The following is a 13,059-nucleotide window of genomic DNA, read 5'->3' on the forward strand; positions in this document are numbered from 1 at the left end:
CGGACTGCGGGGCCGGGCGGCCAATCAGCGCGCGCGGCGCCTACCACTGGCTGGGGAAGCGGGGAGGGACGGGAGGTGAGCGGGGCCGTGCCAAGGTACGGCGGGCACGGGGGGTGGGGTTGTACCAAGGGGAGGGGGTGCCAGGCTGTGCGGGCACAGCGGGGATCGCGTTAAAGGATTAAATTAATTTAATTAATAAACGTGCCGGGCATCGTCAGGGTGCGCAGAGGGAAATGAAGGGGTTGCACGCCCGGCTTTCCTCACCAGCGGCCCCCCTGTTCCTCTCAGTACCCCGTTTGTGCATCACCATTTGTAGCAGATGCTGAATGGAGTTAGAGAAAACATCCAAAATCTGGGTCCTAAAGAAAAGTAAAAAAGGTTTGTTAGCGTTTCTGAGTATCCTAAAAAGCTAAATATCAACTTGGAGAATGGTATTCCAAAGAAAGGGAGGGGGTCATGATCTTGGGAGCCACTTCTGTGAAACATGAGGGTTTGCTTCAAAGAGAAGAGCGATGAATTGAGAAGACAGCAAAAGCAACGTTGAGTATTTATTCTGATTATTTTTAGAAGTTGTATTTCTTGCTTCACATCAGACTACCTTCTTGTGAGAGTTGGGAAGTTAACAGTTGCACCTCTCTGTCTAGGGACAGTCTGCACATGCATCCAGAGAACAGTGAAGTTTTAACCTCGTTTTTTTTAATTTTAAAGACAGTGAGGAGCTTTCTCTGGTTTCAGCGGAATGGTTTGAGCAGATTTGCAGAGAAGTTGGGTCGTTTCTTTCCCTCCTGGGCGTAGCAGCAGGAGGCAAATCCCACTGCCACAGCCGAAAATAAGTTTCTGCAAAACAAGCAGTGACTGGAATGATTAATTAAAGAAGGAAAAAAAAAAAAAGAGAGAGAGAGAGGTTGATCTCCCTGCCTGTGTTTAGGTTTCTCCTTGAGAAACTTCATCTTCTCCAGCCACAATGTCTTCTACTGCTCCGTGAGCCTTTCTGTGGGACTCACAAAGGCTGCCCATGCAATGTTGGGATTAGGGCAGATCCCAAACAATGCTCCCTAGCAGGGGACGTGCCGGGTCTTTTGCCCTGAGTAGATCATCTCGGTGTTTGTGCATTCCTCAAGGACTGAAGGCTTCTCATAAGTGGAAAATGGAATTAATTCAGAGAGAGTTTCAGGCTTATGTGTCTGTTCTGCCTGCTGATAGATCTGTGCTATGGTCCCAAGCAAAAACTTCGAAGCTGAGATGTGGAAAAAATATCAACCCTTCAACCCACTGCTCTTTCCCTTCCGCAAGAAATGATCTCAGCTGCTTCAAATCCTTCTCCACGTTGCAAAATCAGAGGTGATGTGGGAGGGTGGGTTTCTTCTGATCCTTCCTGTGTGTAAATGAGACCTCACAGAGTGGTGGCCTCTAAGGTCCCTTCCAATCCAAACCCTTCTGGGATTCTATGAACCAGCAGCCAGACTGTGTGGGCACCCAGCAGAGTTCACAGGAACACCTAGGGCTAGAAGTGACCTCTGCAGATCAGCCAGTCCAACCCCTCTGCCAGGGCAGGGTCATCTAGGGCAGGTGACACAGGAACACCTCCAGGTGGGATGTACAATTTTCTCTTTTTGTGCAAATATACTCTTTCCCTAGTACAATATCCACAGCTACACCCCCAACTACAAGCTCAAGAACTGGTGCAACTGTGGTAAGATTGCACAGAAGTTTACACAGTGCTATCTGTGTGTAAAGCTAACCAATGGTCATGATCACAGGGCAGTTTTACCCTGAAGGAATCAGATTAACTTCTCCCTACTTCATCATCTCCTTATATGCACGAGACCTGCAAGAAGTTTGTATGTTCATTTTTTGAGTGGCCAATTCCTCTCCTAGACCTGGCTAGGACTGGCCAAATTATGAAGCCGGTATCCTGGGGAATTGAAGGCAGACAATGCACATAGTACAAACCTCACACAGGTTTTTGGTATGAACACGGCAGGAGCAGCTGCTGGAAGCTCCTCTGCACCTCCACCCATCACACCTGCAGGGAGACACTCAACCTCCGAGTCCCACGTCCAGTTCTGGGGCCCTCAATTCTGGAAGGACCTTACGGGACTGGAGGATGTCCAGAGAAGGGAACAGAGCTAGGGAAAAGTCTGGAACACCAGGAGTGGCTGAGGGAGCTCGGAGGGCTCAGCCTGGAGAAGAGGAGGCTCAGAGGGGACCTTGTGCTCTACAATTACCTTACAGGAGTTTGTAAGGTAATTGTAGAGAACAATTACCCACCCAGGCTGGGGCCTGGTCTGTGCTCCAAAGGACCGGGAGAGGATATAGCCTTAAACTGCATTACAGCAGGTTCAGGCTGAATGTGGGGAGGAATTCCTTCATATAAAGAGTGATTAGACATTGGAAGGGGCTGCCCAGGGTAGTGGTGGAGTCCCCATCCCTGGAGGTGTTTACAGAAACCCTGAATGTGGCACACACTGCTCTGGTCTAGTTGACATGGTGGCATTCATCGGTCATGGGTCAGACTCCATGATCCCAGAGATCTTTTCCAGCCTGATTGATTCTCTAATTCCCAGCTGCCAGGCCCCGAGGCTCGGGGCAGTAGCGGCTGCACGGGTCTAGATGGGCCTCCCACACCCCGGGGCGGCCCTGTGTGGGAACACCCGGCTATAACCCAGCCCTGGGCGGGCTCCCAGCGAGACCTCACACCTCTCGCTGGGATATTTTCCCCTTCTGAACAGGGAAAAGATAACAATAATTAAATCAAAATTCAAACGCGGGGAGGTGGAGAGACAGAGAGCGAGAGCCCCCCCGTCTCCATGGTAACGACCCCACAGCGCCTCCCGTTGCCCTGGTAACGGCCAGGCCTTCCGGTAGCGGCCGGAAGCGGCGTGCGCGCGGGGCAGCAATGGCGGCGCCCTCGGCCCCGCCGGCCGCCGCCGCCCTCACGGTGCTGCTGTCGCTCGCTGCCTCCGCGCCCGGGCTGCTGCGGGGTGTCCCCGCCGCCCGCTCCGCCGCCGCGCTGCGCCCCGCGGCCCTGCACGACGGGGAAGGTGAGCAGGGCCGCCGGCGGGCGCAGCCGCTGCTTCCTTGGTTCCTCTGCCCACCCCGTTCCGCGCCTTCCCCAAATCCCAGCGGAGCCTTTTTATCCCCTCTCTCCGGGAATTTCACAAATCCCAGCGGAGCTTTTGTGTCCCCTCTCTCCGGATTGCTCCTTGTCGTGCCCTGGGCCCCGTGGTACCCCCCCAGCCCCCATTTCTGTGCCTTTCCTCAAGCCCGTCTCCGAGTCCGTTGCTCCCCCCGTGTCCCGCTTTCTATCTGCTTCCCCTTACATGCACCGAGCCTGTTGGGCACTATTTCAGTCTCTCGACACCAGGCTGCTTCCCCGCACCCTTATCTCTGTCCTTTGACACTAAGCCCGGTGGATAACACTGCCAGGAGCTTGAGGGATTTGTGTTTCTCAGTTCTTGTGGTATTCCCAGAATGATTTTTTTTCACATTTTTAATTCCCGTGTTCCAGCTTACCCCCGTGCAGTGATTCCCTTTATCAGTCCAGGGCTCTGAGCTGATGGGGGGATTCCACCATCTCCTCACACGTCTCCAGGCGTTGCACTGCGCTGTTTTGTTTCTCACTGGTGTTTTTCTGGCTGTGGAACTGAGGTCCATGGGAGGGAGGTGCAGAAGTCTGTCTCAATCCTTGCTGTGTGCCTCGGAGAACACCTAAACAGAGAGCCTAGAAGCACTTCTGAGGTGTGTGATAACCTCCAGACGTTTTTGGTGATGAAAATCGGCCTTCCAGCAATTTAAGAAGTGTTTCTCTTTTTGCCGAAACCGTCAGTACTGTAACAGTTATTTTTATGTCTCTTGCCTTCTGTTTTAATGAGGCTGAAATTTACTACAGATGCTGTTGCTTTTTTCCAGGCAGCTTCCCAGGAAGCAGCAAGATCCGGCCCATATGCTTGTGACACCCAAGACAGCACTTGTTTTCACTCTATCTGGTTATTTATGCCTGGCTTTAAAGGCCTCAGGTGCCTTCCCTTTCTACACCAGCGTAGAAATGAAGGCTCTTAATTAATCCCATGGGCTCGCTCTCCCTCTGCTCAAGCATGTTTTAGTGCAACCCCAGTGCTGTCTGCGCCTGCCTGAGGCGCTGCTGTGCTCAGTTCACAGGTTGATCACCTACATCTTCATCTACGAGGACCTGACCTCCCTGGCCTGTGGTGCTGTCATCATCTGGTACTTTGCTGGCAGCTTTGAGAAGAACGTGGGCACGGTGAAGCACTGCGTCCTCACTGCCGCCTTCTCCGTGCTCTCCGCCCTGCTGTACCTCTTTCTCGAGCCCCTTGTCTCCAGGCTGCTGGAAGTGGGAGATGCCAGAGGGTTCATGCCTGTGGCTTTTGCCATGCTGGGGGTTTCTACCACCCGCTCACGCATGAAGAGGACTCTGCTTTTCGGCTGCGGAGTTCCCGTGGTGCTGGTGCCGTGGCTTGGGCTCTGCATGGCGTGGTTTGTGCCCCAGTCCTCCCTCTTGGGGAACCTGTGTGGGCTCCTGGTGGGGGAAGCCTGTATCCTTTCTGAGTGGGAAGCCCTGAGCCAGAGCGGGATCGTGGTGGGAGGGAAGGGCTGTGGTTGTCATTGCTGAGGTGCACTGGCTTTTCCTGGGCTCCTGCTCTGCACTAAACCCTCACTGGTTTTGCTCATCCCATCCCGTTCTGCATTTGTGTTTCCCCTCACGCTGCCCCTTCTCAGTGCATGCAGAGAATGTGGAGCTGAGGAAGGCGGTGGTCTCTGAAGGTGGTGCTGGGTAGAACAGGGAGAATTCTCCAGAGAAAGTGGTTTGTGGACGGAGTGGGGCTCTGTGTGCCTGTGTCAGAAATGAGTGTGCTTTGTCCTCAGCTCTCCTTAACGAGCTCCTGACTTCAGATGGTCTTGGCTACTGTTTCTGCTTGGATTTTCCAGAGTCGGTGGGCTCTAAGCTGGACAGGGTGTTCCCTTTCACTCTGCTGAAGAGGATACCGGGGCTGAAATACATCCCAGGGTCCTTGGCAGAGAGAAGAGCCTCTGCAAACAGCACGTAAGTACAGGAGTTCCTGTGAAACATCTTGTAGGGGAATGTTGAGGTGTGAATGGAGGTCGTCAATCATCTCTAAATGCTGCATTGTGCCTCTCCTGTTCACATCGTGGGTGTCGTGGGGGGCAGAGTCACCCATTGATGTTACACTGGTGACATTGGTGTGACTGATGAATTACCACACGTTTACTCAACCAGGTCTGTAGTGAAAGCTAAATGGAGGTTGAAGACCTCTCCTTTGCTGCAAGGGCAGCGTTTGCACATGGGAATATTGCAGCTCTGGGTGTCAGGAAAGCTAAGTTGTGTAACTCTGGCCCAGCATTAGGCAGTTGTTCCTGACTGTATGGCTCCCTGGGGCATGATCCTTATCTTTATTTGCCCCACCTCTTCTGCCAGGAATGCTGTGAAGTGAGTTTTGTCCAAACCTACTTAGGACCAGAGCATTATAAATTAAGGATGGCACTTACAAAGTTCAGTGCAGACCTTTTGGTCTCTTTTAACCTTTCAGCAGCTTTTCAGTGTCAAGGCAATGTTGCTTTACAAAAAAGAATCCTTGGGGCCCACAGCTGACGTGCAGGAAGGGTTTTAAGTTTAAGACAAACCATGAGAATTCACTTGTAAACTCTAAAAAGCTTGAAAATGTAGGTCAAATATTTACTTATTCTAAGGTGTCCTCTCAGTTTCCCAGAGGAAAAATAGTTTTCTATTCAGGGTTAAATTCTATGTATTGTTTAAGCCTTCAGCTCGCTGTAAAGTTTTATTTGAAGTGGAAGCAATCCCAGGTGTTTGCACTGCCCTCGCCCATGGGAAGCCATAAAAGCAACCCTTGCCTGCAGCAGGAGTGTCCCCCAGGTGCATCAGGAAACTCAAAACGTGTGAGTGCTTGCAGGGGAGGCCAGACAGACCCAGAATTTGTGTTTTCCCTCTCTCCCTCCTGTGCAAATGCAGCTTTTGGGAGGAGAGGGAGCCTGGCTCCGTGCTGAACCTGTGTCAGCACCAGTCCCATCCTTCTGTGCACAGCACCTCAGTGTCCGAACCTGCCTCCTTTGGTGAGGTGACACAGGCTGTGGTGACACAAAGGTATTTACATGAACATTTGACTATCAAGCAGGGCGTGGGAAGGTGTTTTCTAGGATGTTTCCAATGCTCCAGCTGAATTTGCATGTCTGTGTCTTAGATACAACTTCTCTAAGTGCTTCTGGAGTTTAATTTTTATTACTATGACTCTTATTTACAAGCAAGAGCTCTCAATAGTTTGGGATTTGTTTCCATTTTAATTTTTCATAAGACTCAGGCATTGAATTGCTGCAAGACAGGAGATAGCTCTTTGAAGTCCAGGCCTTGGCATCGTGTTTGTGTCCACAAATATAAAAAAAATCCAAGCTCAAACCCACGCCTCAAATAATTAAAAAGAATTCTCCAAGCCTGAAAACCCCAGCATGAGCCAGCCTCTTCTTCTTGCTGGGAACTTGGCACTCATGGCTTCATGAATATTGCCTGGATTCTCAGCTCTCATCCTCATCTTGTGCGTGGGCTGAGCAGCACTCCTGAAGTCCCCGAGGCTCAGGCTTCCAGGCTTCTTGCCTCTCTCCTGATAGGTTTTGGCAGGATGAGTCATGCCTTCAGCTGGCAAACACTTCCTAGCCCTTGCTTCTGAATGATTAATTTTATTTCTTACTCTCTCTTTTATTTCTAACTCTTTCCTCCTTCCTTTTTTTTTTTTTTTTCCCTCTATACTATGGGCTCTTACTCGCACCAAAGGCCTTTGTGTTTTCTTAGTGAATAACACTTGGCAGCTCTAACTTCTCCTGATTAATGGCTTGGCAGATGTGTCACTCACAGGGCAGGGAGGATGTGCACAGGGATCTCAAAGCACTTTGCAGTTTGTCCTTGTGTGTTCCTTTCACAAAGATTCTGGGGCCAAGAGCCACGCTGGTTCAGTGGGTGTGGAGTCAGAGTGGGTTGGGAGTGGGAACAGCTGTCCTGGGAGGCCGCTAAAGCCGCTTTTTACTCAAGTGCTGCTTCTAAGAAGAGCTTCTGTTGTAGTGAATCCCTCTGATGGATTGCAGTGACCTCTGTGAGCGCTGGTCAGGAGGAAATCTGCCCCCAGGGCGCTTCCATTCCAGCACTAATTAGGCAATGTCAGTTCTGAGCACAGTGTAACCTTTTGTTTTCTTCCTGCCCAGGATTAACCCTGTGCCTGGCACTTACCCCACCCAGAACTACCACTGCCCTTCGCCTCTGGCTCTTCCTGCTCACGCCAGTGCTCAGAGCCAAGGCTTTCATCACAGCCACGCTCTGGGACACCAGGGACCTCAGCAGAGCCATGCAGCAGGACACAGCCTCAGTTCTTCCCACTGCCAGGCCAGAGGTGCCTTTGGAGAGTGTCCAGGGCAGGCCCACGCCGCGGCTTTGCCGGGACAGTGCTGCCAGCCAGGCACATTCTCTGTCCCACAGCACGTGTGCCCGGCCCAGCCACAGCCACCTGCAGCCACGGGCCTTGTGGCTGGTGTTCAGCAAGCACCAGGGTATCCAGCAGCCCCAGTGGCCCCTGTTTCAGCTGAATTTACCAGAGTCCAGGTGTACTGATCCTCCAGAGAGCAGCAGGACTCGGGGACAGGACCACTGTGTGAGGCCTGCACCACAGTGCGTTGCTGGCATCTTTGCTGTGGCTGGGGTGAGTGTTGGAATGGGTTGGTAGCTCCAGTGAAGGCCATTCTTCCCCTGCTCCCTGGCATGGTCTACTTGAATTATATTTCCTTTATATAGTTTTTTTTAACTTTTTGATACGGCTGGAGGATGGGAACTGTATCACCTCTGTGAACTTCTCATCCTTTTTAAGTCTTTCTCCTGCCTTTTTCCACGAGTCCACTGGAGTTCCAGTGCACCAGCCCCCAGGCCAAGGCAGGTAGGAACCTCACTGCCAAAACAAAGCAAATCTGGGGTTTAACAAAGCTGCAGCAATAAGCACTTCCCATTTACATTCCTGTCTTTTTTTACAGGTGAGATGTAGCTAGAACCCAAAAGGAGTGGGAATCATAGGAGCCTTAGTTTGTAACTCAAAATTAAATGGTGGAGAACAGATGTCTGTTCTACCCGTGACTTGTCCACTAAGAGTGCCTCGAAGGGGGCTTGTTACACCAGCCTGTGGCAAGAGAATAGAATACAGAATACAGAATACCTTCTCCTGCCCAGAACACAGCTCTAAAATGCTGAGGGTGCTGTGCCTTCATTTTCTGAGAGCATTGCACCAGCTCAGCCTGTGTCAGCAGCACTTGATAAGGCAACCTCAAATGCCTGTGAAGTAATGAGAGACTTTTCAGTGAGGGATTTTGCCCCTTTGTGGAGCAAATATTTATAAATCCAAGGAGCTGGGAGGGACCTTAACAATGGGTTAGAAGAATTAGGTGGAATGTAGCAGTGCTGTTGGGGCTGTTCATACTGCTCAGCTTTAGAAATCTCACCCACCAATATTAGCACAATCTCTCTCTGTTTTTTTCAGAGCTGGTGGGCAGGTGTGTGGGAGAGGGGAGTTTTCAGGCAGGGATTTGCAATAGGATGCACTGTTTGGTGCCTGAGGCTGCAATGAAGGAGTTTGGTCCAGTTGCTGGGATTTGAGCATTATTCCCAGCTGTGTAGCCCACTGCACAGTGCCCAGGAGGAACCTGCTGTCTCTGTGTCTGTAAATCAGCCAGGATCTCAACAATTGCCCTTGACTCTACTTGGAGTTTTGCCGTGCTCCATAAAAAAGCGCTCCATGAAGCACAAAGTGCCATTCTTGCTCTTGAAGATGTTCTTGCAGTGCCTCACCCATCCCCAGAAACTCAACAGCCTCGGGCTTCTCCCTGCTCTCTGGCAGCTGCACGTTCCAAAGCACCTCCCTGCCTCTTTCATTTTTCCATCATCAGGGTCTGAAGAAGCCCTGTCTTGTCATCCAGCTGCTTTATTTCTCCAGCATTCCCTCTGGAATGACTGCCACAGTCCCATGAGGGATGCAGGAGCTTCCTTTTGAGGAGACCAAAGTCAGTGCTGAGAACTTGCACCTCAGATAAGTAAGGCAGGAGTAAGAAGCTCTTCCTGCGAAGGTGAGCACCCCAGGCAGGGCTTTCAGCAGGAGGATGCAGCAACATAAGAACTGACTCGGAGCTGGGGGACAACTCTGTCTCATACCTGATTATTTCACTCCTCTGTGGGATCACAAATGGGCTTGATCTCGTGTTTTCCCTGCTGACAGCAATTGCATTGTTATATTTTTAGTGTGAAGCAAGAGCAGGATAAGGAGCTTGTTTGGAATTTAAGAGCATGTTTGTAATACCAGGAAAGAAATGCTAGAGATAACATTGAAATGTTGATACTCCACTCCCCTTAGTGCCTTGATTTTCCTCCTTGTGAAATCCCTGCCTGTAAACTTTAGGAATTTTATCACCATTTTTTTTTCCGGAAGGATGATGTGGATTGATAGCAATCACAAAGGCTGTGTATCTCCAAACTGAGAACTTGAAATAGAATCTGAAAGACAGACTGGTTCATCTCTGGGTTTGTTTATAAGTGGGGAGCTGGAGCGTGCCCCTCCGAGGGATGGGATCCCTGGGATGGCATCAGTGGGATGGGATCCCTGGGGAGGGATCAGTGGGATGGGATCCCTGGGGCAGGAGCAGTGGAATGGGATCCCTGGGGCAGGAGCAGTGGAATGGGATCCCTGGGGCGGGATCCCTGGGATGGGATCCCTGGGGCAGGATCAGTGGAATGGGATCCCTGGGGCAGGATCAGTGGAATGGGATTTGTGGGATGGGATCCCTGGGATGAGATCCCTGGGGCAGGATCCCTGGGCCGGGACCAGTGGGATGGGCTCCCTGGGGCAGGATCAGTGGGATGGGATCCGTGGGATGGGATCCCTGGGGCGGGATCCCTGGGATGGGCGCAGCTGCGTGTCGGGCTGGTGTCCTCGGCTGCGCACTGAGGACGAGCGCTGGGGACAAGCGGTACTACACACTGGAAAACGCTGGAAGCCGGTTGTTTTCCCGTCCAGCTCTTTATCAGCAGATCTGGTGAGAGATTGGCTCTCCCCGCAGAGCTGTCAGAGGGATGGCGCGTTTCCAGGAGCAGTTTCCTGGCGTTACAGCGGCAGAGGAAGCCCTGTAAGAGTCACCGCAGTGTCACTGCCGGCAGGGACAGCCCAGCCCCGGCAGGAGGGAAGGAGCAGGTACCAGCCACGAACCTTTCTGTGCTGGGACAAGACAACTGCCACGGCCTTCCAGGTGGGTCCTGAGGAGAGGGCATGCTGGATGAGCACAAAACCACAGTTGGAAGGTTTTTTTCTTTCTGCTCCCAGATCTTTTGGGAGCTTCTCGGTGACTGTGGCAGATCACTTGGTCTCTCTGATTTCTACAGCTTCCACCATGTCCCCAGGAGTGTTCTGAGTCCAGCTGCACCTACTGGTCATGTGCAATGTGTTGGACCTGTCTTCAGTGCCTTTCAAATGGATTTTGTGGAGGTTTCTTTTCTGTTCCCTGCATTTTTGAGGGCATCCATTCCACAGTGAAATGCTCTGGGACAGTGGAGTCCAACAAGTCCCAGTTCCTCGGGGCTGGGAGAAAATTCAGAACTCCTCACCTAGTGAAGTGAAGCTGCTGAGGGAGAGGAAACAGGTTGGGATGAGACATTTGCAAATGTTTCTAAGGCTGAAAAAAAGATTTAGATTTGGAAGAGAGGGAGGTAAAAGTCATCAGCTCACTGGGCTTTGGCATCTGCCTAACTAAGCTCACAGTAATGTTACTCATCACACATTGCAATACCCACTCATTTCCTTGGTGGGGAGACAGAGAATCAAAGTTCCTAAATCAGGAGAAAAAAAAAAAATAATAAAAAACCGCCAATAACCTCTCAGTTCAGCCTGGGGTGGCCACCCCTGGGAACATGCTGTCCCTGGAGCTTTGTTATTCTGTGCCTCTGGCTCATTCCCAGTAAAACTGCCACTTGATTCCATGCCAGGATTGTGTCTGTCCACAGGTTGTGCAGAGAGTCCAGAAAGCCCCTTGGGCTGTCCCCATGTCCTCAGAGGGTCAGTCTGGGGACAAGTGCTGGCAGCAGAGCCAGCTGTCCCCTGTCCTTGGAGTAGTGGTGCTGCCATGGGAAGGATGCTCTGGAAGTCCAAGGCAGCTCCCACCATTGTGCAAGGGAAAAAGAGTCAGGGATGCACGAGGAAAGCAGAAGTGATTTGGACCTACACTGCTGCCCCATCCAGGAGTGAGAGGGGACCCACAAAGTGGGGAGGCCTGGCAGGAGACTGATGCTGTATTGAAAATGGGTCTGTGTTTCTCTGCTTTCCTGCTGTTAATTTTTGGCCAAGCACACCCGTGCAGACATCCTGACTGTGCCAGGGCCAGGACACTGCCCAACGCCACCTCCATGGCTGTCCCATGGGGTTATGTGCTGTTTGCTGGCACTATGAGGGTTCTGTGGCCAAAAGTTCAGCCTCAAACTGTGCTGGGAACAGAGGAGAGGTGGGAGAAAGAGGTAGAGAGACAGGTCTCTGTGGGCTCCAGGACTCTGCTACTTCCCCCTGGGGGGTTCAGGCTGGGTGTGATGAGACCCCAGCCCCTTCCCTGTGGGGACAGAATGGGACAGGCTGTGCCATAATGCCTGTCCCCAGTCCAGGTATCTGATGGGATGACCCCAGCCACAGACCTGCTCTGTCCTCAGGACCACTGGGATCATTAACCCATGTCCATTCACCCCACGGGGCACGGTCACAGACCCGTCACCCCAGGGAGCTTCCATGGGGTCAATCTCAAAACTGATGCGAGTGGCACCAGTACTGAGGTAACTCACACCCCTCAACCCTCTGCTCAAATGCTGTCAGGAAACAGGGTGTTCTCCGGGTCTGTGCCCCTTCCTCACACCTCCTCTGGCCCCTCTGCTCCCTGCCGGGCCCAGCTCGAACTCTGGACCTTCCCCGAGTCTTTTATTGACTCTAGAGCAAGCGTCAACACAGCGATAGCGTCAGGATGGTGACTTTGAATGTGCCACGGCCCCGCAGGCAAAGGGAGAGGACCCAGCCCGGGGTGACCCCACACATCCGTGGGGCTGCTCGGTGGGGTCAGGGCAAGCTGTGCCTCTGGCTTTGGCCAAGCTGCAAACAGCGGAGTTGTAACCCAGCTCCCACCCCCAAAAAAACCAACAGAGAGGAGAGCAGCGGTCCCTGCGGGACCCGGGGTCTGGAGGTCTGTGTTGCAAAATCTTCCACTAGGACTGCTGGGGATGCTTCCAGAGCTGCTTGTGCAACTCCCTGGTGTGGCAGCGCGAGAAAGACCACCCCAAAATATCCGAATCATCTGGGCTGGGGTTAAATCAGGAGCGTGTGCCTGCCCCGGGTGGAGCAGCCCCACGGAGGGTGGCAGTGACTGGGTGCCTGCCTCCACCGTGGGGTCCCCCTGACGCCCCATGGGGCCCTGGTCTGGGCAATGATCTTGTGGGGAAGTGGGAGTCCCACAGCAGCACCATGTGCACCCAGACAGGGGTCCTGGGTCTGCGAGTCCTGGCTCAGCCCAGAAATTAGCACCCAAAACTGACCTCAGCACCCTGACCCCAGCCCACGATCCCAGTTCATGACCCCAAACGTGACTCTACATTGACCCCAGCCCTGCTCCCACTGTCACCCCAGCTATGACCCCACTATGACCCCAACGCTCGCCCCCATACTCGGACCCAAACTACAATGGTGACCCCAACCCTTGCCTCCCCTCTTGTCCCAAGCCTGTCCCCCCACACACTGACCCCCTGCTTGCACCTACTGTGACCTCTGGACCCTGTCCTTCTGCTCCCTGACCCCGATCTTGACGACCCCGACCCTGACCGACCCCTGACCCCCGCCCTTACCCCAGCCTCTCCTGTCCCTTTAAGACCCCCCTCTTGGGGCTGTACCATGCTCCTCCGCAGAGGGGGAACATTTCACGGGCGGTCGCGCTCGCCGCCTATTGGCGGGCGGCGAGGGCGGA

At 52.7% G+C, this 13,059-nt stretch overlaps 2 protein-coding genes across 2 annotated transcripts in view; both read left to right on the forward strand.

Moving 5' to 3' along the window:
- The first annotated feature begins 2,899 nt into the window (after positions 1-2,899).
- On the forward strand, positions 2,900-9,581 carry RHBDD2 (rhomboid domain containing 2). The gene is made up of 4 exons (XM_040082763.1): positions 2,900-3,044; positions 4,155-4,556; positions 4,915-5,065; positions 7,249-9,581. The coding sequence occupies exons 1-4, from the start codon at positions 2,900-2,902 to the stop codon at positions 7,649-7,651; spliced, it is 1,101 nt and encodes a 366-aa protein (XP_039938697.1). The 3' UTR covers positions 7,652-9,581.
- A 716-nt stretch (positions 9,582-10,297) lies between these two features.
- LOC120761223 (NADPH--cytochrome P450 reductase) overlaps positions 10,298-13,059 on the forward strand; it is a 31,142-nt gene continuing 28,380 nt past the window's right edge. Inside the window, exon 1 of the mRNA XM_040082240.2 lies at positions 10,298-10,320. The gene's annotated coding sequence lies outside the window, so the exon portion shown is untranslated. The remainder of the gene's footprint in view (positions 10,321-13,059) is intronic.

The sequence above is a fragment of the Hirundo rustica genome, chromosome 19 (genome assembly GCF_015227805.2).
Source record: "Hirundo rustica isolate bHirRus1 chromosome 19, bHirRus1.pri.v3, whole genome shotgun sequence".
NCBI lineage: Eukaryota > Metazoa > Chordata > Aves > Passeriformes > Hirundinidae > Hirundo > Hirundo rustica.

Excerpts from the sequence above, each read along its gene's own strand:
- RHBDD2 (XM_040082763.1), top strand. The coding sequence starts at position 2,900 with ATGGCGGCGCCCTCGGCCCCGCCGGCCGCCGCCGCCCTCACGGTGCTG. Across the intron at positions 3,045-4,154 it reads GGCCCTGCACGACGGGGAAG|TTCACAGGTTGATCACCTAC; the intron begins GTGAGCAGGGCC and ends TGCTGTGCTCAG. Across the intron at positions 5,066-7,248 it reads AGAGCCTCTGCAAACAGCAC|GATTAACCCTGTGCCTGGCA; the intron begins GTAAGTACAGGA and ends CTTCCTGCCCAG.